Genomic DNA, 25706 nt, shown 5'->3' on the forward strand with positions numbered 1-25706 from the left:
ACATTGTGCAGAGCCGGGTGTGCCCACTTGCCACCCGCCTGCACTGTGCCCACCCCCAGTTCCCTCTGAACGAGCTCATAAGACTCTCTGTGGAGCAGAATGCTGCAGGGGCAGCTAATGTTTGCAAATCATGAACAGGCATCCTTCTCTGGCCTCGAAGCTTCCTATAGAAAAGTAAGATGAGGTGGGGGTGAGGAACAGGGGGGAGGAAAGCGACATGGTGTGTGGGAAGCCAAAGAAGTCTTGGACAACTTGTGGATGGCACAGCCAGTGGCTGTGGGTAGCCATAGACCAGACCTGCCTCAGGCAGAGCAGCAAGGAAGGGTCTGGGGGCCCTTGTCCCCTGGGTCTCCAGAGACCCCAAGATGCAGGGGGGAGAATCCTGGGGGTGGAGGCTGTCCAGAGCCCTCGTCCCCAACAGACAGTCTGCTGTGAGTGTGGAGCCCCTCCTGTCAGCGTCACCAACACCTCACTCCTCCTCGAGGTTACATGAGATCACGTTTACCAAAGAGCATTTAGCTGGATTCCTCCCTTCTGACCGAGCATCTTCTAGGGCCAGAGAGCTGGGAACGTCCTTCCTTTACTGCTCCCTCAGGGTCCAGGAAGGCTTGTCCCAGGCATTTTGACACCACATTTAGAGGCTCATCCTTCCGTGAGAGAGCAGGTATTTGACAAACCTAACAGGTAGGAATTTAACTCAGTTCTGCCTCTCAGTGCACGCTGGGGTACACCTGGGTCCTTACCTGCCTAGTGTACTTCCTTTCCCTCTGGTCACTTCTTGGCCCTGGCACTGGGCCTATGGTCAGCGAGGCTCCCATTGCCCATCACAGCGCCAGAGCAGTGAAGATGGGGGTCACTGTACTGGGGAGCCCTGAAAGCAAGGCCCCAAGATCTGAAATACCCTCTGTTGCCATTTCTCCCACTAGACACATGCACCCACATGCACGCACATGTGTGCGTGTGTAAGCATGCCACTGCACACAACTACACATGCACGCCTGTGTATGTGTGCACATGCATTTGCACAAACACCGTGTGCACACTCCACGCATGCACACACAAGCACATGTCTGCACACAGGTGCACAACTCCACACACATGCACACACACACCTTTGCACACACCCCATGCACTACATGCAGTACACTGCATATGAATGCACATGTGCACACCCCCGTGCACACACCACAGAGAACCCGTATCTTCCCACCAACAGGTCACTTCCTGTCAGTCTTGTGTGGGTCTGAAATCCGCAGAAGCAGGGTCTCCAGGAAGAGCTCATCCCATCTCCAATTTGCAGTTTGTTAAATGGGCAGGCCAGGGCTATGCCCACACAGCTCTGCCCTTGGTCCCCTGTGGGGTGTAGGTACAAGCAAAAGCTCTTGCTCAGACAGGTCAGGATTGTGTAAACAGCTCAGCTACCTCAGGGAACAGCCTCAGGAAGGGGCTTTCTAAATCTGTTACCAGATATAATTTTAAAATAATGAAAAGGAAAAAAAGAAAAGAAACCCACCTTACCCAGAGGACACAATACAGTATGTCTACAAAATTGACAGCACTAGCTGTGGTTGGTTGGAACAGGTTTCAGGTGGGGATTATAACCCCTGGCTGCAGCAGAGCCTCCTGAGAAAAATACCAATGTTTTGTCGGTGACTCTCGGTGTCTTTGATTTAATTGGTCAAGGGGGGGAATGCAAGTGTCACGTTTTCAAAGCTCCCAGGTGATCTGAATGAGCAGTGAGGGTTGAGAAGTGGAAAAACTGAGGCTGTGGCTTCTCTGAGCATCCCTCCCACACACACATACACAGTCCGAGGAAGGGGACAGCTGTGGGCTTGGGACATTGTAAAATGTGTGAACTAGCCTGCATAGCTTATTCAAGAGACTGTCCTCTGTGTCCCTTGTTCAGGTCCTGAGGGGCAGGATTAGGGCCTGGGGTGGGGGCTCAGGGCCCCTGAACATTTGTGGAAAGAGTGTGCAGATTCCTCCCGAGCCTGCATTGGCACACCCAGAAGCCTCCACGGTACCCTTGGTAGCAGGAGTGGGGGCCCAGTAGAGGGGGCGGGCCAGGGAGGCAGCCTTTGGAGGTGGCCCAGACAGTGGGGACACTCGCGTGTCTCCCTGGGTATCAGGTGGGAACCTGCTACCTGGAATGGGCTTTGTGCCACGCCCTTTCTAGGTATCCTTTTTCCCCAGGGACAAATGTAAAGCTGTGAGCTCCTCAAACTCGTTCTCTGCTGGGCTCACCCTGATGCTACAGAAACGCAGGCCTTTCCTTCCAGTGGAGATGTAAATACAGAGGTGTGTTGGTTTGCTAGCGTTGCTGTCTCCAGGTAGCACACACTGGGTGGCTTAAACAACAGAAACGTATTGTCTCACAGTCTGGAGACCACAAGTCTGAGCTCGGGGTGTTGGTAGGGTTGGTTCCTTCTGACACTCACAGGAGAGTCTGTCTCAGGTCTCCCCCAGCTCCTGGTGGTGGCTGGCGATCTTTGGCGTTCACGGGTTTGGGGAAGCACCACCCAGATCCCCGCCTTCGTCCTCACCTGGGCTTGTCCTTGTGTGTGTGTGTGTGTGTCCATATTCCCCCTTCTTACAAGGATACCAGTCATATTGGACTGGGGGCCCCCTCATGACCTCATGTCAACTCGACCTCTGTAAAGACCCTCGCTCCAAATAAGGTCACATTCTGAGGTACTGGGGGTGAGGGTTCCAACATAGGAATTTTGGGGGGACACAGTGCAGCCCACAGCAAGATGGTCTCAGCGTGGAAAAGGGCCGTGGGCAGGGACACCGCTGACCCCACGCATGGTGTTGCCGTGGGTTCTGTGGGAGGCCGGACCAGGGGCAGCCTCACCTCCCAGCCTCCAGGAGCCGTTCCATGCCAGCGGCGCCAGGTGAATTTGAAAATAGGTCAACGGGATGTAAAGGTAATCTGAATTCTGAGAGTCGCAGCTTGTCTTCTGCCACAGAAACGTCTCCCTGGGCTGGCGAAATGACCTGTGTGGGGAAGGCAGGACAAAGATGCTGCTTGTACACGGCTTGTAGTTTATTCGCAGATGTTCCCAGCAGATGTCTTGGCCACCGACTGACTAAGCAACGGGGCTGCGTGGGGGAGCCGCTTTTCTCTGCTCCCCGCGTTTCGGTGCTTTAATTAACCGGCTCACTGGCGTGATGTGGGGGCAACGCACGGAACGCACGTCTGGCTTTGCGCCTGCGACCTGTTTCGGGAGGTGGCTTGGGGGGGCGGTGCGCTCGGGGACAGCCTGCAGGTGACGTCAGACGTCCCGTGTCCTTGCCCCACCCCGCAGTTTGTGGCGGGAAGGAGAGGCCAAGCCAGAGCCCCCTGTGGGCTGCACCCCGACTCGTCCTCAGGAATGCACAGTGGGCATTTTCAAGTTAAGCCTTTCCCTTCCCGCCTGCCCAGAATTGGCTGTACTCATCAATTTTATTTACATAATTTCAAGCATCATTAATAGTACATGGCATGAGGAAAAATTACTGAGCTCTTCCTCCAGCCATGAGTGAAATTGGGTTTAGTAGAAAATTAGTTGACTTAACTGGCAAATGATGAAAGCTGGAGAGGAGAATGTTTAAATAAGGGGGACAAGAAACACAAACTCTTGGCTGTCAAGCACGCCTGGCTCCAGTGGAAATCGGTGTCCCGGCCCTTTTGTTTGTACAGTGTTTGTTCAAGGGAAATACCGGGGAGGGTCCCCGGGGAATGACAAAGGCAGGGACCACATCCTTTGTCAAGCTCAGCCCTCTGAGGAGCCGGTGGGGGCCGGCCTCAGAGTTTGAACCCATTCAGATGTGGCTATGACTGCCTCACACAGGCCTGCACCAGGCTGAGCTCGTGCGCTCACGCCACTGGGACGATGGTGCGGCCGTTCTCTGAGGAGGGAGGAAGAGAAAAGCATCGTGTGTGGGGGCACCCGAAGAAGACCTTGAATTTGGATTCAGACACGTTGAATTAGAGGTGCCCACGTGGGGGCAGCTGAGTGACAGGCCCGGGGTTCAGAATGGAGACAGCATGTTGGCAGCCAACGGTAACTGAACACAAGTGGGAATGGAAATGCCAGGTGATCGGTAACCAGGCCTGAGAAGGAGTGGCCAGGAGGATATGAAGTGACAGGTGCCAAAGGCGAAGATGCTTCTAGAAGGAGGGTGTGACCAGTGATAGCAAATGCTCATAAAAAGTAAGAAAGAGGTAAAACTCCACTGCTCAAGCCTCAGCACAAGGGCAGGACTCGCCTGGGACTTTTTTTATTCTCAGTGAAGCCCGCAGAAGCCTAGGATGGCACAGAAGCCTAGTGTGCCTCCCAACTTGCCCTCACATCATAAAGGGCCTGGGGTAAAAGGGTGGCCCTTGCATGGGAGCCACACTGGTCTTTTCTAAGCTGTTCTGGATTAGGCCCACAACCCCTCACGTTCACATGCAGCCTCCAGGCTGCATCTCTCCTTTGAACCACAGGGTTTGTACCAGTCGGGCCGAGAGCAGAATCCCGCCTATCACCATGCCCTCCAAGGCCCTGCACAGCTTGTTCTCAACAATGGTTGGCAGGACTGGATAGAAGAGCGAGAGCCCTGGCACCTGAGAATCACCTGAGAAACTGAAAACCAGCATCCCGACCGATGCCCAGGCCCCACCCCAGAGCCATAAGGTGGCACCTCTGGGGTCGGCCTGGGTATCAGGAACCGTGATGGTATCTCGGTGATTCTAACCAGTACCCAGGCCTGAGAGCCACTGTCCTCACACATTTAAAGCAGAGCTTGGAGGAGAGAAGCCTCGATTCGTGCTCAGCATTTAGAGGCATTTGTTATATAAATTGGACCCGTCTGCAAGGAAGGAGGCAGGGAACAGCCAAAGGGACGCGCTCCGGTTCCTCTTCTCGCAGCAGGAGTGCGGGCAGCCCCCGGAGCTGTAGGGATGAGTGTGTGGTTTCATCCAGCTCTCCTGGGAGCTGCAGCCCTATTCTTAGCTCTGAGTTTGCTTACTAAGAAGGAACACTGGGGAAGAAAGTGTCAGCTTTGAACAACCAGGCCACCCAGGTGGGGATGCTGCTCCCTGGGGGTTCCCTTCAGAAGCTTCAGCCCCTGGTCCCCTTGGCTCTGGCTGAGGCACGGCTGGAATGTGCTCCCATCTGTTTTCCCCTTGAATTCCCTTTTCCTCCAAGCCCCAACTCTGCTGGGGACCTGGCAGTTCTCCTTAGCAGTGGTCCCTGATCCTCCAAGAGCCTTTTTGTGAGAGACGGGAGCTGAGGGTGGGCCCATCACGATGGCGTCATCAGGCTGCTTCTTTTGGGTACAGGAAGGTCAGCCCGTCCTGGGCAAGAGAAGAAAACGGTGCAGGAGATCATTCCTTCCTCGTTAGTGATCCTCCCCTCCCTTCCTAGAGCAGCTCATTAGATGCCCAGTTAACTCTCTAGGTTGCCTTCTTTATGTCCCCTTGTGCTGTTGGGAAGAAGCAGTGGCCTGCTCTGGTAATGGGCCATGGGAGAGAGACGGGGGGCAGTGCCATCATGCTCAGGAGATGGGGCACTGGGCAGGGTCAGAGGGACAGCAGGCCCCTGGGGAGACAGAAACATTCTGGCTCCCAGCCAGCGTGCTCCAGTAATGAGATGGATCTGGGAGAAACTGACATTCCCTGTGTGCACTTTAGCACCTGGAGCCAAAGATCTTGGAGCACTTTGTAAGAACTCTTTTTAATTAGGTCCTTCCCACACAGAGAAGAGAGAGAGGGAGAGAATCGTTTGTTCTAGAATTTGAGCACCACCTAGAGAAGTTATTTGCAGCCACAGACCAAAGGCACGGGAGAAATAAAACCGGATGATTTTTAGCCTAGAAGGGACTGTGGAGGTCCATCCAAGCGTCACATTATGGGAGTGGAGGCAGATACCAGAATGATTGTGTCGCCGTGCCAGGCCGCCAGCAAGTGCATGCTGGGGCTCAGACCCACGGTGCTTTTCATTGTGTCGGAACGCAGCTCTTTGATGCCCAGCCGAGGGTTGTTTTTCTTTCTATTGGGTGTGGATGTTTTTTTCCTCCTCCCTGGTCCCATCTACCCATCCTACCTTTTGATCTTCTAGCGAAGAGTGGAATTGTTCCTTCTCTGGATATTTGCTGAGTCCCCACACTGTGGCCAGCTGGGAGTCCAGGGGGCGGGGCTGTCCTGGAGAAGATGGGGACACGGGCTCCTCTGGGAGGCAGAGAGCTGAGCATGTCCTCGTGGGGCCACCACGCGTCCCATGGGCATGGACAATTGCGCTTTTAAAAACAATTGTAGTAAAATATACATAACATAAAGTGACCATTTTAACCATTTCTAAGTGGACAGTTCAGAGGCATTAAATACATTCACACGACTGGGCAGCCATCACCACCGTCCACCTGCAGAACTTTCTTATCTTCCCGAACGGAAACTCTGTCCCCATTAAACACTGACTGCTCTTCCCCCTCCCTCCAACAGGGTGGCTTTCATGGGGATTAATTTGGGTTGGTCCTGGGGGCCAGATGATAACCAGGTGACCCACAGAACAGCTCTGTTTCCCTAGATTACCTTTTCCCCCTTTTAGCTTGTATTTAGGTTCCCATTCAGGTGGCCTGGGGACATTTAGAAATATATTCCGACCACCCAATTTGGGAATTCCATCTTTCCAAGCACTGGGTATGGTAGTGAGTGGGCAGGCGGGGGCGCTGTGTCCCATCACCCTGAGATGCTGCCTGTCCCCAACTCCCCTGCACCCTGGGGGTGGGGAGGCGCTGAGAGACGCAGCCCCCGCCCCCCCAGCTCTCGGCTAAGAGTCCAAAGAGAAATGAGGAACTTGGCATTGGACATACAAAAACGTCTGGACAGGGGCCTTTCGAGGAGTCAGTGCAGAAGGTGGAATTGCACAGCCAGGCCTCCCTGGGCACCTTTGGCTGAAGGTTGTCAGGAGATATTTTTCAATTCATGTGACTACTGCAACCAACTACTTAGCGTAAAATTGCCCATAAAAGTGAACTTAAATCATGAGCGATAAAACCACAGCCCCCTCTCCCGTAGCTGACCCTCCGCTGTCCTCTCGTCAAGCTCAGAGTCTTTGTGACAAGAGTAATGAGGCACTGCACACACTTATCTCCTGTGAAGTCACCTTAAATTGAAAATCCTTGTCTCCTGGGCTGGGGAGACCATGTGGCTTCTCATTAACTCCTCCCGGGAAGGGGATCTGCAGTCCCCAGACCAGTTATCTCTCTTCCTCTCCTTCCTACGTATGTCCTTTCAGGACGAGAGGGGCCACTTGTGCCCAGACCAGACCAGGAGGCTAGTTGCCCTCTGGAAGAGCCAGCAGCCACCTGTCATCCTTGGGTTTTTCTCACTCACGCACCTTCTCTCTCTTGATAGATTTTTCTTGACCAAACTTTCAACCTTTAAACCATTCTTACTAAGGGAGTTCACCTGGTTCATTGGTTTGTTTATTCATTCATGAACACAACAGGTACTTATTGGGCCAGATCAGGTCCTGGCTCTGGGCTTTCAAAGATGAACTGGCCCTGCCCCCAGGGGGCCCAGTCCTGAGGAGGTGACTCTGAACAGTGTAGAGGGAGGGCTGACGGAAGGGTGGAAGGAGCCTGGGACAGGGGTGTCTTACTCTGCCCAGGGGTCCAAGGAAGACTTCCTGGAGGAGGCAGAGGTTTGAGTTAAGGATCAGGAGGTAAGAAATCTCCAGATTCTAGGTGAGAAATGACCAGGGCCTTAAAGTGGGCTGTGTGTGAGTTGGGGATGGAAGCACGGTTAGAAAGGTGTTGCCAGACTCGGAAATTCAGTAGATAGAACCGATGACTAAAAGTAATAGTAATTAGTGGAACTTCCACTCACCTTGCCTCACTTGATCCTACCAGGAGCCCTGTAAGGCAGGCATTTTTATTATCATTTGCTGATGAGAAAAATGAAATTCCTTGAGGCCTATGACTCCTCTAAGGTTAGCAACAAAACTGGGACTGGAACTGAATCTGCTGGCAGCTTGGGGACCCGAGTTTTGGGATGTCACTGTGATCTGACCATCCACTGTTGTACTGCCTGATGCCCAGTGGGCCTGGGGAGGCAGGAAAATGTAGCAATGTGTGTGAGAGGGGGTGCAGGGAGGGAGTGTGGGTTCTGGAGCCTGACTACATGGGTTCCAATTGCTTCTTGGCTATGAAATCCTGTATAAATTACTAAACCTCTTTGTTTCCTAATCTGTGAAGGGGGAAGCGGGATAAGAATGGGTCTGATCTCATAGGGAAGTTGCCCAATTGGAAGGAGCTGATGAATTAATACATTGAAAGCACTTGGAATGATTCCAGTATTCAGAAAGGTAGCCACGAAGATGATGAAGGTGATGGCATACTTTCTAGAACACCAGTGTGGAGTCTATGCTCATTTTCCTTTGCTTTCTGGGTATTTCAACAAAAAAGCCTAAGAAGCCTGCCCTGCCTTAGGAGCCCAGGTTTCTGAGCCGCCTGTGTGGCCGTCCAGCTGGAAAGGGGGATGATTGCAGAATTAGTTGGATGGGGAGGAGCCTTGGCCATTTTTAAGGTTATGGTTAAGAAATTAGAAGGAAATAGTTATTTGAATTTTGCATTCCCCTTTCTGCACTTAGCAGCCAAGATTCTAACATGGGAGGGGAGCCAGTGTGGGGAAGCTGAGTGAGTCTGGGGGCCATTGGCTGGTGGGGGAGAGCACAGAGAAAGCCGCTCCCCTCCTCTGCCCTCTGCCCAGCACAGGCCACCCCATGCTTCAATCCTGGTGGCACACAGCTCCCCTGACATCTTTTCATCATGGCTTTGTCATCAGGTTACCATAAATCTCATTGAAAAGGTGCCTGTCTGGGCAGTGTGCTCAGGGGACAGTGTACACAGCGCCCCCCTCCCCTCCCCAGCTTGTGATGGTGACATGCTGAGCATGATCGGAGACAGCACAAAGACATCCAGGCTGGTACTTTTCCACATGACTTGAATTGTCTCAAGGAGCCAGAGATGTGACCCCGGAAACTGAGCAACTGTTGCCCTTTGCCTCTGATGAGAGTGACCTCGTCAGAGGTCCCGCCTGAGTTTGCTGGTCGCCCGGATCCCTGAAGGGGCATTTGGACCATGAAACCAGGGGCGGTGGAGTCAGGGGAGGTGGGCGGCTGCTGTGGGACCCCCAGAGAAAGGGGCTTCTCTGGGAGGCCAACACCACTCCCCTCCTGGCTCAGGTGCTCTGAGTGGGGCTCCAAATGCCTCCGCACGCCCTGCACTGGGTGGGAGGTGTCGGCGGGGGCTCCTGCGCGTGGACAAAGGCGTTTACATTGGCAGCTGTGGCCAGGTCCTTCAGGCTCCAGTCAGATGACCCGAAGGCTCCAGCGCTGGGTCCGCAGAGGCAGCTCTGTCCCAGATGGAAACCCTCGTGTGAATGATCCGGCAGGTGGAGTGTACCTGTGGGTCAGGGCTGGGCGTCTCTGTGGGCCAGGAGCTGGTCAGCAGAGCAACGGGATTTGTTCTGAGGCCGGGGGTTTGGGACCCTTCAGCTCCAAACACGGCCACTGTGCTGAGGACCACAGGCATTTTGGCATCTTGCGAACATTAAAAGCACCCCCTCTGGGCAGACACCATCCTGCAGGGAGTGCATTTGTGGGAATGAACAAAAGGCGCCTCTTCCTCCTGGCAGGTGGCCAGCCAGGTTGGATCTCAGGCCCACTTGCCCCTCGTTAGAGTCTCTTGTGCAGTGAAGAACCTACACAGCTGAACATGGCTGCCCTGCTCACTTCCTTTCCAGGAGTCGGCCAGTACTTGTGGACAACCTTGCCCTCCTTTATAGCACCCCCCCATGTTTATTCTGGGCTGTAGGAACCAGGGTGGGCACCAGGACCCCCAGACACAGGGCCGGTTGGGAAGGTGGGCTTCTGCAGCCTGTGGGTCCCTTGGGGGCTCAGACTCTGAAGGGCTCTTCTTTCAGTAACTTAGGGGTGCCGCCAGGCCGGGGGAACTGCCCGCTCACGGTGCCGCTGCCTTTCGACCTCATCTACACTGACTACCACGGCCTACAGCAGATGAAACAGCACATGGGACTGTCCTTCAAGAAGTACCGGTGAGAGGGCCACGGGCGGTGGTGGCAGCATGCAGCAGCCCCACCCCTGCGAGCCTGCCCCCGCGTTCTGGCTGCCAGCTGGCCCCCAGGGTGGGAGAATTGCATGGTCCTGGGTTCTGCAGTGGAAGGAAGGCTCTGCCTTCTGCCCTGCCCCTCCCCACCACCATCCTCCTCCAAGGAGCTCTGCTTCCTAGCTAACTTGGAAGACAATTAATAAACCAGAGGGAGTCCTCCAGTGGCCCTCTGCTTCCTGGTAGGCTGAGGGGAGGGGGTCAGAGGTTACCTAGATAGGGTGGGGGCAGAGGAATTGCAGGGAGGAGTGGGAGTGAATGGGCCAGTGGACAGGGGCTGTGACCTCTGCTGTGTGGGGGCCCAGCCCCCACCCCTCCCTATCTAGAGGAAGGCCAGTGCCATCTCTGGTCTCTGCACTCAGCAGGACACGGGTTTAATTTAGCACAGGGAGCCCTGCTATTTATTACCTTTGCTCCAGTCCCGTTGACTATCCCACATGATTTTATTAGGGAAAAAAAGTGACAGGCGGCGTTATTGCTTTTATTATTAATGCATGTTCTCTGAGCACTCGGTGCCTCCTCTCCCGCCCTGTTCCTTCTCTGGGGGAATAGTGCCGATGTCAGCAGTCTGTGGGCGATTCTGGGTCACCGGGAAGGAGCAGGGTGAGGGAGCTCCATGTGGGGCGTCTGAGTCTCAGGTGCCCACTCCTGGGGGTGGATGAATGGAGGGGATGGCCCTGGGGCTGTGGCCATTGAGAGCAGCCTCGGGATGGGACAGAACTGGGAGGTCCACCTGAAGTGGTCAGACTCATAGAGGAGAGGGGACTTTGAGGCACTGCCTTCCCAAAGATGGGTTTGTGGCAATGGCTTGTCCCCCCAGGGCCCTACCCTTCTGCATCTCAGCCAGGATAGGCCAGGCCCATCCTGGGGGTGGCAGGCTCCTGGGCAAAGGGGCTGTAGGCTCAAGTGACAGTTGCTTCCTGTCCAGGAAAGTGCAAATTGGACAGGTGACCCCTGCGGCATTGGGGAGGGACCTCCCCTCCTAGGCTCCCTGGGGGCAGCTGTAACAACTAACAGTTTCTGAGTTAGTGGTTTGTGGTTCAGATGTAGCCATGGGCCCTGAGATAGCCGGGCTGTTGTCAGGTGGGGAAGATGACCCGGAGAGCTTAAGGCACCTGCCTGTGGTCACACAGCTAGGTAGTGTCCGAGCCCAAGCTCTGACCACACGTTGTATGACCTGACCAGCCATTGGCTGGTTGCAGTGCCCATGGCTGGGGCAACCCCAGCCCTGGGAGACACGGGAAGTTGCTGACCCTGGTTCCCGGTCCTGGGGGGGGGGCAGGTGCCGAATCCGGGTCATCGACACCTTTGGGACAGAACCTGCATACAACCACGAGGAGTATGCCACGCTGCACGGCTACCGGACCAACTGGGGCTACTGGAACCTCAACCCCAAGCAGTTCATGACCATGTTCCGTGAGTGTCCCAGCCAAATGGCGTGGGCGGGGATCAGAGCAGCTGGGGCCTCTTGTGGTTCTCAGAGGTGGCACCGGAGGAGGCAGGATCTCATCTCTCACTGTCTTCTGCCCCCTGGGCAGGGGGTGGGACATGCCAGGCATGGGTCTCCCCCACGAAAGCCTCCTTCCCCTTTCAGCCAACGTGTGAGCTGGGAAGGATGTCTCTGCCGGTGCTTGGGGAGCAGAGAGCATGGAGGGAGCAGCCTGGGGGCTTCCAGCCCGGCTTGGAGGAACATGGGGACCTTTCCAACAGTAGCAGAACATGGCCTTTGTCCTCTAGGAGCACACGTGGGTCTCGGAGAGTGGCTGAGCACACAGTTCCAGGACAAAGAGATTCTGCGGCCTTCCAGAAAGAGAGGCCGAAAGTGGACTGGGTGGTGAAGGGACAGGACACGCAGGCTTTACTAAGAGGAGGGAACAGATGTAGTGAAGGTTGATGTGGAAAGAACCAGAAGAGTCTGTAATGCAAGCTCTTCAGTAGGCTCCAACGTTGGGTTTAATGGGAAGTGAGGCTGTAGGCAGAGGCTGGGTCCCCTGTGGACCCCCCCAGATGATGGGCGTCAGGCAAGGAGTGCGATTAGAGCTGATCTTTAGCTATTTTTAATGCAACTTTGAAATATATACACACACCGACTTACCCTCTTAGATGCAGCATACTGGAAATAACCTTTTCTTGACAACTCAGGGTCAATTCTCTATCTCCCTGGCACAGGCGCCAGCCCTGGGGGGATGGCAGAGGTGTGCAGAGCTGTGTCCCCTTTCTAAGTGGCCTCTTCTGTCACTGTTTGATGTCGCGCTTTTTCTCCTTGTTGGGAGGCTATCAGCTGTCACTTAATTGTTGTCAGGGAACCTGCCTCTAGCAGCATCTTGCACGAATTTGTGGCTCTTTGAAGGCTCTGGGTCAGAAAGACAGATAAACACCCCTGGCAGGATTGTCTCTAAATTAAAGTTCCGAGCAGGGTCCTGAGGGACTCGCTGTAAGGAAAGTGGCTGATCTTTACTTAGCCTGTCAAGTAAATGCATCCCTTCCAGAAGCTTAGGATCTTCTTTTGACTTACTGTCCAGGTTCTAGGCTATGGTAGAGGCAGGGGCAGTTTTGGGGTACGTAAGTGATGGTTTGATGGGATCCCAGAATGTTGGGAAGGTGGGAAGTTTCCTTGGAATCCTGATGAGGAAACTGAGGCCCGGAGACGCTGTGTCTCATGTGAGGTCACAAGGCCCTGTGGGGACCGGACTCCCTCCCCACGACCCATTGCAAGGTTGCATGAGGCTTCTCCAAGAGAAAAGTGACTGTCCTAACAGGTCATCTGATGACAGTGTGCTCCCAGGGAGTGAACAGAGTGGGGAGGGTCCCAAGGAGCAGATTGTGGAGGGAAGGGAATTGGGAGGAAGTGGCGGTGGTGCTCCAGGCGGCGGAAACAGCATCTGTGATGCAGAGAGGAAACACTATAGAGTTAAGAGCCTTGGAAAATTAGCTCACTCAGAAGCGAAGCGGTGAGCTATGAGGCTGGAAAGAAGGACCTGGGAGCAGAGGGTGGGGGTCTTTTAGCAAAGGTTCCTGACTTTACATTGGACACTGTAATCCGAGTTTCACTGTAGGTTCTTAAGCTGGGGAATGTGGTGGAGAAAAGGTTTTTTGAGACACATGATTCTCGCCGACTGCAGATGGTCAGAGGAGCAGTGGTAGAGGAGGGGAAGCAAGAGATGGATTAGAGGCTTCCACAATAATCTCTTAACCCAGTGAGAAAATGAGGACAGGTCCCGGGGTAAAGCCCACGGGAAGTGGTGGTCAAAACCTGGCAAATTCCTAGTCACCCTCCAAAACTCCAATCAAATGTCTCCTCTTTGTCAGCACTTTCACTGATCCCCTTGTCTCCTATTCCAGGCAGCATGTTTTCATAACTCTTAAACCTAATTCTGTTAAAGCATATATTGAAGCATATGAGTATTATTTGCTTATCCATTTATATCTGCTAATAGATTATGAATCACTCAAAAAGGAGCCATTGACTGATGATTTATCTTTATTTCCCTAGAGCCTATTGAGGTCCTCAGAAAATGTTAATTGATTGAATAAATTAAAGAAAGGGAAAACAAAAGCCAGAGAAGCTTGCCGGTTTTAACGAAGTACCAAGTGCAGGAAGGAATTCGTGAACAGACCTCTTTCCCATCTAGCCAGTGGATTTCCCCAGTGAGCTAACTGGAAGGCTGGCTGCCTCTCCTGGCCTTACCCTTGCTCTGACCCAGAAGCTGTATACTTAATGGTCTCTGTCATTTTAATTGGTTGCAATACTCCTGTCCCACACCCACTGGTTTTGCTAATTGTATCCTAAACGTGTTCCTTCCGGTGCAGTTGGTGGAATGAAGGATTCTTTAGCTCTGAGAATAGGGAGGAAATGGCACTCAGGGAATGAGGCTTGGGTGACAGCCTGAGCTGGAGCCAGACGGGCAGGAAAGAGGATGGGGGCCCAGCAGAGAAAGGTGGTCAGGGAGGGTCTGGTCTGCCTTCCTGGGGCCGCTCCCTGCCTGGGACAGGACTGCTGCTGGTGTCCTGACCACCGGAACACTAATCCCAGGCCCCTGGGGCCCCTCCTTATGCCTCTGAAGCTCTAAGAAGAGCTCTTTTGTCTGCAACCAACAAAGACCCATCCACACGGTGGTCAAATTTTGAGTTCCAAGAATGTGTGAGCTTTCTGGACACTTGGAGGGGAAACCATCACCTCTGCTAAGATGCACCAGATATTGATTGTGCCTTTTTGTGGGTGTTCAGGGGTGGGTAGAAATACTACTTGAAATCCACACATTTAATTAAAGTATATATCCCAGTTTCGGAAATGCTGTTCAAGTGTGAAAAACATGCATCTAGAAATGAAGAAGCGGGGTAATAAGGATCAGGGCTGTTCTGGGAAGTCCAGAATGTGTGGCTGCTGCCAACCTACTGGCCACAGCCTCTCCCACCCGGGAAAGTCGAGTAGATTTGATGGGGCTCAATAAATATTCTCTCCAAGATTGCTCCTGGTGCCTTGCAAATGATGGCACTTGTGCCTAAACCTCCATTGCTGCCATGCAAGACACTGACCGGTGGTGACACTCGGGCATGACTGAGGAATTGGAGCAGGAGCCCAAATGCACCCCCTGGCCTGGAGCCCTGGGTTCTGGGGATGAGAGGAAGTCCGCGAGCTTTAACAGATGCCTGACCACAGTGGATGGGGCTGCAAAGGGAGGGTGCGTGGACCCCGGGAGTGGCAAATGAGGGGGGGCTGACGGCTGAATAGGATTTCCTCATCCAATAAAAGGGAGGAGGACACTCCAGGCAGAGGAAAGGGAGGGGCAGAGCTCAGAGGTGTGAAAGTGGAGATGTGCCCACCTATTCATGAATTAGCAGCCAGCTGTTCCAGGTGCCAGGGACACAGAAGTGAACAAGACAGCTCCTGCCCTCATGGGGCTTATATTCTGACAATAGTACACAAACAAATCAATCTACAACGTCTAGTCAGTGAGCACCATGACGAAGAATAAGGGCCTCGTGAATAGAGACCTGTATGAGAGACGGAGCGTGCCTGGCAGTGTCTGGGTCGGGGGTGGTATGAGATGCTGTCGAAGGGGGAGCGGCAGGGGACAGATCCTGACATCCTTGTGGGGACTTTGGCTTATGGGGACACTGCAGGGTTTTGTGTAGAGAAGGGACCTGATCAGACCTACATTTGAAAGGATCGCTCAAGAGAAAAGATAATGCCAAGAGGACAGCAGAAATGGGGGGCAGCGGTCACAGTGGTCCAGGACCAGGGCACAGGGATGGCGGTGATGGGAGAAACCCCACCTGGGATAGTAGGACTGCTGATGATGCACAGAGAGTGAGAGCAGAGGGAGGAGCCAAAGCAAACGGGAAAAGCGGGACTGTGGTGAGAGCAGGGTCCTGGCTGCGTCACATGGGCCCTTGGCTTCATCGTCCCGTGCCTCAGTTTCCTCATCTGAAAGCAAGCAAGGGGGACTAGGTGACCTCTCAGATTTCTTTCTGTTCCAAGACTCTGTCTCTGGAGAGGGACAAGCTCAGGGCCAGAGCACAGATGGCTAATCTCCCCACCAGCCCCCTTTCGCATCCCTGCCAAGCGGGACCCCTCCCATGGGACCTGTCCTGATAGACCCAGGGGTGTCCTTGGCTGTCTGGTGACCCCCTCCTGCCCTGTGGTCTGGCTGCAGCTCACACCCCGGACAACTCCTTCATGGGCTTCGTGTCTGAGGAGCTCAACGAGACGGAGAAGCAGCTCATCAAAGATGGCAAGGCCAGCAACATGGCCGTTGTGTATGGCAAGGAGGCGAGTATCTGGAAGGTGAGCATGGCTGCTGCGAGCTGGGCCCCAGGCAGCCCCTCCCGGGCCCCCAGGCACTCCCGCCTCCAGGACTCGGCTTCCATCCCTCTCCCCCAGCACCGGACACGGAAAATGTCCCCCACGCATGGATCAGAAAAGAGGTCCCTAACTGCTGTAGGAAATACTGGCCTGGAGGCTTGTAATTTGTCCCCCTCATCACCTCCATTCTCTGCCACACACTCAAATGTCCTTTATGAAGGAGTGCGACCTAACCCGCCCGCCTCCCTAGGATGGATCCCCAAACACTGTACGCCCAGCAAAGGGGGTTTGGGCTAGACTTGGGGGCTCTGTGGGATGGGAGGCACTGGAGAGGGCAGGAGAGGAGTAGAGATTGGAACCCCATCTTCAGGGCGGGGTCCCTAGAAAAGTGCTGCCCGTGTGGGAGGTACCCACTCGCCCGGTCACTGACCTGTTCTCTCTCCTCTTTTCTCTGCCCCCTGGCAACGAGGCAGCTCCAGGTATGGTGATTTTGCTGCGTGCTCCTCCCTCCTCCTGCTCCCCTTCCCTCTCATGCCGTCTCCCCGGGGGTGCTCCGGAGTCGGCTCGCTGGGGCTCGTGGCTCCTGGGGAAGGACCGAGGTAGGGACGAGGGTGGTGGGGACAGCAGAGTTCCAGGTCTCTTTCCTGCGCCCTCTGTGAAGCAGAGGCAGGTGCCTGGAGGTCAGGGTCCAGCGTGGTGGGCACAGGGCCGCTCCTAGGACGGCTTATTGACCTCAGGCAGGTAGTGAGGTAAAGGTTGGTAATCAAGATGCCGACCATGGCAAACTTACTGAGCACCTGAATCCTGCGTCCAGCCCATTATCACATGGTCATCTCAGCTAATAATTCTCAGACTGTATTGCTTAGGCTTAGGATGAGAGCTAATAGTGACTTAAACAAGATGGAAATATGTTTTCTTCCCTGTTCAGACTCTCATGTCAGCCCAGGGCCGGTGTGGACCTCCTCGGTCTTCTCGCCTGTGGACCTGCACTGTTTAGTTTCCACCCCGAGTCTTGCATCGTGGTTTAAGATGGCCACAAACATGTCAGTCATTCCATGTGCAGTCCAGCCAGCAAGGAGGAGGAAGGGGCCAAGACGGGCCACGTTTAGGGATGCTGCCTGGACATTACACTGTCTCTTTCCCACACTGCCCCCTGGCTAGATCCCAGGGGACGTGGGAAGGGGCTCTGCTCCAGGCAGCCATATGCCCAGCTCAGTGCTGGCATTCTGCGACCGAGGAAGGAGGAGAAAGGAGAGATTACGGGGATGCCTCATGGTCTGTGTCACAGCCCTGTGAAGTCATGGCAGCAGCGAATATTCCTGCACTCAGAGCTTGCTGTGTCCTAGGTGCTCAATATTTGCCACAGTCTGAGGCAGGTGCCACATGTTATCATGCCCTCTTACACATGAGGAACCCAGGCACGGGTCAGAGTGACGAGCTAGTAAGAGGCAGAGCTGGGATTCGAACCCACATCTAACTCCAGAGCCAGCACACTTACCTCCAACTCTGCCTAGCCTCCCCCCTTAGGGAACAGTGGATCGTGGCAGAGAGAAACCCTTTGACCAACGTCTTCACATGTCCCCACATGTCCCCAGCCCCTGGCACCACCTTTCTACTCTTTATTTCTGTGAGTTCAACTTTTTTAGATTCCACATGTAAGTGAGACCATACAGTATTTGTCCTTTTCTGTCAACTCAGAGTGTTAGCTAGCCTTTTAATCTTGATTACCAACCTTTACCTCACTACCTGCCTGAGGTCAATAAGCCGTCCTAGGAGCTGCCCTGTGCCTACCATGCTGGACCCTGACCTCCAGGCAGGATTAAAGGCCCCAGACCTGGGCTGAGATGTCAGTACCCACCGTGGGCTGTGGGGACAGGGACAAGAAGCCCTTCTCATAGGAAGCCCAACGAGCTGGCTGCCACGGAAGCCTGGGGCTTCTGGGAAGGGGGATAGCACAAACTGTGTCTGCTTTTACCAGAAAACACTGTTAAGAAACTCCCCCAAGAGGATGAGCGGTTATGATATCTGGGAGGACAAAGGTTTTATCTCTAGCCCTGGAACCTCTGTGGTAGCCGGGAGCAAAGCTGTTTATCAGAAGGCCGCAAAGAAGCTGCTTCCAAAAAAAGACAGCTTTGCTCTGGTCTTTGCGACAGAAGTCAGAGGTGGCTGGATGGTAGAAGGATGAAAGCAGCGTCCTGGGACCAATGCTGTCCAGAGTTCAGGGGACTTGGTGGCAGAGAAGTGGAGGAGGGAGGTGACACCAGGTCATCACATCCTATGGAAGTGGCAGCCAGGATCAGGGTGAGGGTTTTGGGGGCCACAGAGGCCTGTCTGATTCTGGGTCCCCAGAAAGCAGAGATTGAGGCTCAGGCTTAGATAATGCTCTTTTATTAGAGCATGAAGTCCCAGGGAGCAGGAGTGAGGCCGGGAGAGAGACAGCCGGTTCACGCGCGGGCAAGCCCTCCCTTTGGCTGGAGGACACATTCCAAACCTCAGAAGAGCTGTCTGCGGGAGCCAGGAGGGTTTTCAAACTGCAGGTTGCAACCCGTGGATGAGTCACGAAATTTACGCAGAGCTCTGGGCTTTTGTTCCTCAGCTTTATTGAAGTAAAATTGACAAAGAAAAATTACACGTACTTAAGGTGTACAACACAACGGCTTGATATGTGTCATATTGTGAAATGAGGACCACAATCAAGTTCATTAACACATCCATCACTTCACATTGTTACCTTTTTTTTTCGGTGTGGAGAACACCACAAATTTCTTAGCGAATTTCAAGTATGATTCGCTACAGTTGCCATGCTGTACATCAGATCCCTGAACTTACTCATCTTATTACTGGAGGTACCCTTTGACCAATGTCTTCACATGTCCCCACATGTCCCCAGCCCCTGGCACCACCTTTCTACTCTTTATTTCTGTGAGTTCAACTTTTTTAGATTCCACATGTAAGTGAGACCATACAGTATTTGTCCTTTTCTGTCAACTCAGAGTGTTAGCTAGCCTTTTAAAATGAAATAGAATAACATATAATAGAATTATAGAATATCAGAGGACCTTATATGTATTGAGTAAATATGGTTTTGTGAAACTTGAAGTTTACATACAAATGTGTGTGTGTGTGTGATGGAAAAATGTTGCTGAATAGTATATGTAACATGAACCCATTTGTGCACATGTATGTGTTTCAAAGAAAATGTATATATGCTAATAATGCATCAAAAATCTGAGGAAGGTGCACAAAAAACTTAATCATAGCTGCTTCTGATAATGGGATTAGGAAGTTGAGTGGGGAATTCAGCATTTTCTCCATACTTTGCTTTGCTGTTGAGTTGTTTTTTTTCTGTGAGCATGTTCAGTTTTAAAGTAAATAGTCCTTTTACATTTAGTGTAGTTACTGATACACTTGGCTTTGAATCTACCATCTTACTAGTTGATTTCTATTTCTTTTTCTTGCCTGTTCCATGCTCTTTTTCCTCTTATTTCTTATCTTTTTTTACATTGATATATATATTTTTAAATCCACTCCCCATTAGCTGAATAATGATACTCCCTTAGTGGCGCCCCTAAAAATTATAGCATGCATCGTTGACTTATCAAAGTCTAATATAAATCAACACTTTTACCTTTTATGGGGTAAGAAAAGAATCTTAACATGCTTTAATTGTATCTCTCCAGCTTATATGCTTATTGTATTTTAATTTCCTAAAATTTTTCTAAAATGTCTTTATTTTACCTTTATTCTTGGAGGATATGTTTGCAGTGTACGGAATTCTAGCTTCGTGGTTATTTTCTTTCAGCATTATGAAAATATTCTATTGTCTTCTGCCTTCTATCATTTTGGTTGAGGAGTCAGTGTATGTTCCTTTAAAACTAATTTGTCTTTTTTCCTCTGTCTGCTTTTATGACCCTGTTTGGTTTTCAGCGGTTTTACTATGATTTGCCTCCGTGTGTTTTTTCATTTATTCTACCTGGAGTTTGTGGATGTTTTTGAACCTGTGGTTTGATCTTTCACTAGTTTTAGAAAATTCTCAGCTATTATCTCTTTAAGTATTGATCTGGCCCAATCTCTCTCCTTCATTTCTCAGACTCCATTTACACATCCATGAGATCTTACATTCCTTTCTGTAATTTCCACCCGTTAGTTTCTCTGTACTTCATTCTGGATATTTTCTTTTGTTCATTCCCTAAATGAATTCTCTCTTCAACTGTGTTTAATCTTCTACTAAATCCGTCATTTAGTTATTCATTTCAGTCATTGTACCTTTAATTTCTAGCATTTCCACTTGGTTTCAAATCTTATCTTCTATTTCCTTGACTATAGTCAGCATGTTTATCTTAAAGGCAGTGTGTGGTAACTAACTCCAGCTTCTAGCTCTCCTATGGGTCTGTTTCTCTTGGATTTTGATCATATAGTCTTGTCTCCTCATGTACTTGATTTTTTTTTAAATAAAGGTATTTAAATCTTTTAATTTAAAAATAGGTTTTTAGCAGCTTTATTGAGTATAGTTGACATGCAATACAGTAAACATGTTTAAATGTATAATTGTATAAGTTTAGACATATATACTGGTGAGACCATCACCACAGTCATGATAGAGATATGGCCACCTCCCCTGAAATTTTCCTTCATCCCTTTGGCATCTCTTCCTCCTGTCTCTCCTCCTCATCTCCACGCTACCAGTGATCTGCTTTCTGTCACTAGATTAATTTTCATTTTCTATAATTTTATATAAATGGAATCATATGGCATATACTCATTTTGTGTGGATTTTCTCCCTGAGCATAATTATTTTGAGAGTCATCCATATTGTTGCATGTATCAATAGTTTTTCCTTTTTCATAGCCAAGTAATAGTCCATTGTATGGATTTACCACACTTTGTTTATCCATTCACCTATTAATGGGCATTTGGGTTGTTTCCAGCATTTGGCTGTTACAAATAAAACTGCTATGAACATTCATGTACAAATCTTTGAATGGACATATGCCCTTATTTCCCTTGGTGAAATATCTACAAGTGGAATAGCTGGGTTATATTGTAAAATTATTTAGCTGTTTAACTTTTTGACAAAAGTGGTTGTACCATTTTACAGTCCTACCAGCAATATATGAGAGTTCCAGCTCCTTTAGAAATTCATCAATACTGATTATGGTCAGTCTTTTTAGTTTTAGCCATTCTAACAGGTATGCAATGGTATCTCCTGTGGTTTTAATTTGTAATTCCCTAATGACTGATTTTGAAGATATTTTTGTGTGCTTATTTGTTTCCCATATATCGTTTTATGCTGAAATGTCTTTTAAAAAATTCTGCCCATTTTAAAAATGGGGTCATTCATTTTGTTGTTGAGCTGTTAGAGTTCTTTATATATTCCGGAATATATAAGTCCTTTATCAAATATGTGCTTTGCAAATATTTTGTCCCATTTTCTGGTTTGCCTTTCTTTTAACAGCATCTTTCAAAGAGCAAAAGTTCTTTATTTTAATGAAGTTCAGTGATTCCTTTTATGGACTGTGCTTTTGCTGTTGTACCTCAGATATCTTTGTCTAATCCAAGGTCACAAAGATTTTTTTTCCTGTTTTCTTCTATACATTTTATAGTTTTAGGTTTTACATTTAAGTCTATGATCCATTTTGAATTAACTTTTATGTATGATATGAAGTATGGATTCAAGTTCTATTTCTTTTTTTGCATATGGCTATTCAATGTCCACGACCATTTGTTGAAAAGACTATCCTTTTTCCACTGCTACGTCTTTGCAGCTTTGCCAAAAATCAATGGATCATACACGTGGGGGTCTATTTCTGGACTCCCTATTCTGTTCCATTGATTCATCTGTCTATCTTGATTCCAGTATCACTCCATCTTACTTGCTGTGGCATCATAATAAGTCTTGAAATCAGGTAATATAAGTCTGCGCACTTTCTTCTTATTTTTCAAATTGTTTTATAGGTATTTTCTAGGTCCCTTCCATTTTTAAATGAGGTTTAGAATCAGTGTGTCAATGTCTACAAAACAAGCCTGCTGGGGTTTTGATTGGGATTTCATTGGTTCCTTTTTATTTTTGTGTTTTGAGTCCTGGAAAATGAATTGAAAAATTATAGAAATCATTTGAGGTCAAGGATGATGCTCTTTTCTTCCAGAGAAACCCCATCCCAGTGTTTGGGGTTTCCATCAGGGTTCACTCTCCTTGGCAGGGAACTCTGCCTTCTGTCCCCCTGCTCTGCAAGGCCACCAGAAACGCTGCTCCATCACCTAAATGCTGTCCCCGGAATCAGCAGGTGCCCCAGGGGGAAAGCTGACCCCCACATTGCCTGCAACAGTCTCCTTTCCTTTTTCTCCTGGATCTTCGCCTTGAAATTCCTCCTTCTTTGGTAGATTTTCAGGGCCTTCACAGATGTTTTCACATGTTCCCAGCTTTCCTGGTTGTTCTCAGAGGCAGAGCTAATCTTCATTACCTAGGGTGCCACCATCCAAAATGGAAGGCCTCCTTATGAAAAATGTATAATTTGTTTTTCAAAACATGAATTATTAATTATTTTGATGTGTATCAATAACATTCTTCAAGAGCTGTCGTTTATAGACCAAACCCGGGCTGAAGCTTCTTGCAGACTGACCTTCGGAGAACCGTGGGTTCTTTTTCTCTGACCTGTTGGCCTGCTGAGAACTAGCCCTCCCTGAAAAGAGCCCCCTCCTGTAAGCCACCCTTCTCCAAGATCCTGATGCTACTTTCCTGTCAGCTTATCCCTGCCTCTCTTCTGTGAGCCTCAAAAGCCCCCAGAAGTAGAAGCCAGCAGTAGATTCTGTGCGTATCATATTCCTTTCCAAGGCCTTATACTGACTGCAGCTCCCAGTTCAGGGCCTAGCCGTAGGGTCAGCTGGGGCCCAGAGGCTGAGGTGTTATCTGTTCATCTAGGCTCTGCCTCCCTTTATCCCTTCCCCTGAAGGCTAGGTCTGTTTCCAGCCCCCTTGGGTTGAGGAGAAGCAGAGCCTGGATTTGGGACTCTTGGATCTGGAGCGGCTGAGCCTTTGCTGGTTTGTGGGGTTTTCACTTACAGGTGTCGTCCATGAGAACAAGTACTCTGTCTTGACCCTGCTGTGATCCCAGCACTGAGCTCAGTGCCAATGCATAGAAGGTGCTCAATAAATATGTGTATGGGTAGGTGGATGATAGATGGATGGAGGGAGAAAGAATGGATAGACAGGATGGACGGTGGGTGAATGGATGGATGAATGAGGGCTGAATAGATGGGCTCCGGAGAGTTCCCCATCTCCTCAGAGGTCCTTGGAGGTTATCAGGAGTTCAGGGGAGGCCATGCAGCTCTGCCTGGACGCATTTAAATGTCAGTCCCCGTAGAGCTCCTTTGGAAAGAAAACAATTCCATGGCAAAAATAGTCCTGAAGCCTTTGGTCTTGTCCAACCTCCGCAACTCACAGATGAAGACATTGAGGCTCAGAGAGGAGAGGGGCTTTACGCAGGGTCACACAGCTGGTTAATGTCCACACGAAGACTGGCCCCACATCTTCCGACTTCAAGACCAGGGGTATCTCTCCTGCCTGCTCTTCCTTCTGTGGCTGGGGCGAGACTCCCATGTCCTCCTTCTCATCTTCCAGGGGAAGGAGAAGTTCTTGGGCATCCTGAACAAGTACATGGAGATCCATGGCACCGTGTACTACGAGAGCCAGCGGCCCCCCGAGGTCCCGGCCTTCGTGAAGAACCACGGCCTCTTGCCACAGCCTGAATTCCAGCAGCTGCTGCGCAAAGCCAAGGTCAGCCACCCCCCACCCTCCTCACACCTGCCCGGCCAGACCCCGAGGGGGTCGTTCCTACACCCTGCCAGCCTCACTCACCACCCCTTCCGTGTGTAGACTGGCCCAAGCTTGCTCCACTATCCTCAGCTTCACGTCCGGGGCCGGCCAGAGCTGGGGAGAGAAGTGGGGGTGCATGCCAAGCAGGGGAGGCCCCGCAGAGAAAGGCTCAGGGATGGGGAAGAGCTCCCCACCTGTCTCTTGTCAGTACCAGTCTAGCCCAATGGACTTCTGGGTCAGGCCCCGCTTTTGGAGCTACTGGGGAGGGATGGTTGGGCGGGGGGGCTCCTAGCTAGACTTCTATTGGGCCATTAGTTCTGACTGACTGCTTCTGGAAGTCCCTGAGCTGTATTCCTGGGGCAGCGGCTGGCGCAGTGGGCGGGGCCCTGCTGTTGGCCCTGAGTGTCCGCTGGAGGCTGAGGCTGGAGAGTCTCTAGCCAGTTTCCAGGTCCCTTTTCTGATCTCACCATGGCTTCTTTCCTTGGGCATCTTGGATGTCTATGTGTGTGTATAGGTGTTGGGGTGGGGAGAGGGTACCTTTGTTCAGTGAACACCCTGAACAACCTTTCACGGCAGCCATTGGTTCCAAATCATTTACTGAGTGCCTTCTGGAGGCCAGCTCTGTGGGCAGTCCCAGCACAAGTTAGGTGCTGAAGGAATGTTTTTAGGGTAAAAGCGTAAAGGTCCTTTGAGGTCAGCTGTAGGTGTGGGTCTGAAGCCTTCTAAACGTGAGTCCCTCACTCTTTTTTTCTCCCTTAGTCTGTTAGAGCAGGAAGAGGCGATTGCTATTACCTAATCAGACCTCCTCATTTTACAAATGGGGAAAGCAGGGCCTAGAGAGGGGAAGTGCTTGTCATGGCTCCCAGCTCTTCTGGGCTGTCTTCACTGCCTCCGCTCGCTCTCTCCTGTGAATGTCCTAACCCCAACCTTGCCCCTGGCTTCCTGAGGCTCCTGGGCTGTGGTGCCTAGCTTTCTCTGAACATGTTGCCACCTGGCTTCCTCAGCTCTTCATAGGGTTCGGCTTCCCCTATGAGGGTCCCGCCCCGCTGGAGGCCATCGCCAACGGCTGTGTCTTCCTGCAGTCCCGCTTCAGCCCGCCCCACAGCTCCCTCAACCACGAGTTCTTCCGAGGCAAGCCCACCTCCAGAGAGGTGAGTGGGAAGGACCCTGACCCCAGATTTGACATGGGGACGCCTGCAGCTCCTGGAAGGGGGAGACTGCTGCATGGGGTGAAGGGACAAATGGGTGGGAATGCCTCCCCTTAGCCCTTCCCAGCCTGGCAGGCCAGGGGGGAGCTTCCTGTGGCCCCACCCCGGCCAGGTGTTCTCCCAGCACCCCTATGCAGAGAACTTCATCGGCAAGCCCCACGTGTGGACCGTTGACTACAACAACTCGGAGGAGTTTGAAGCAGCCATCAAGGCCATCATGAGAAGCCAGGTGAGAATTAGCCCGTTCGGTCTGCCCCAGCCCACGCTGTGTGTCTTTGCTATAATCAGAAAAGCATGCCCCTCTTGTGAATTCAGACTTACAGGCCTGGGTGGCATAGATACCCACTCACCAACGTGGGGGACTGAGGAGAGGGAAATGCGTTTGTGCAGTGAGCAGCCTGTACCACCTTACATGGCAGCCCTGGGTCCAGAATTATTCATTGAGAGCACTCCTGGCACAAGTCAGGTGGTGAGTGAATGTTTTCAGGATGAGTGCATGGAGGTTCTTTGAACTCTGGTGTTGTGCGCGGGTCTGTGGCCCTTTAGCAGCACACCTCAAACTATAATGTGACAGGGACCAACTGGGGATCTTGTTAAAATGCCAGTTCGGATTCAGCAAGTCCAGGATGGGGCTGAAATCCTGCATTTCTAACAAGGCCTCAGGTGGTGCCAGCCCAGCCCTTTGAGTAGCAAGGGGGTAGAGCATTGCAGGTTTCCTTTAGCGT

General features: G+C 51.4%; 1 protein-coding gene across 2 annotated transcripts in view; it reads left to right on the forward strand.

Moving 5' to 3' along the window:
• The window catches only part of MGAT5B (alpha-1,6-mannosylglycoprotein 6-beta-N-acetylglucosaminyltransferase B), a 66494-nt gene that overhangs the window by 33362 nt on the left and 7426 nt on the right, over nucleotides 1-25706 (forward strand). For both annotated transcript variants that reach the window (XM_081029648.1, XM_081029649.1), the window contains exons 9-14: nucleotides 9953-10084; nucleotides 11438-11571; nucleotides 15813-15943; nucleotides 23579-23734; nucleotides 24778-24924; nucleotides 25094-25210. In XM_081029648.1, the coding sequence (XP_080885774.1) occupies nucleotides 9953-10084; nucleotides 11438-11571; nucleotides 15813-15943; nucleotides 23579-23734; nucleotides 24778-24924; nucleotides 25094-25210 (817 nt within the window). The remainder of the gene's footprint in view (nucleotides 1-9952; nucleotides 10085-11437; nucleotides 11572-15812; nucleotides 15944-23578; nucleotides 23735-24777; nucleotides 24925-25093; nucleotides 25211-25706) is intronic.

The sequence above is a fragment of the Rhinolophus hipposideros genome (genome assembly GCF_964194185.1).
Source record: "Rhinolophus hipposideros genome assembly, chromosome: 20".
Classification (NCBI taxonomy): domain Eukaryota; kingdom Metazoa; phylum Chordata; class Mammalia; order Chiroptera; family Rhinolophidae; genus Rhinolophus; species Rhinolophus hipposideros.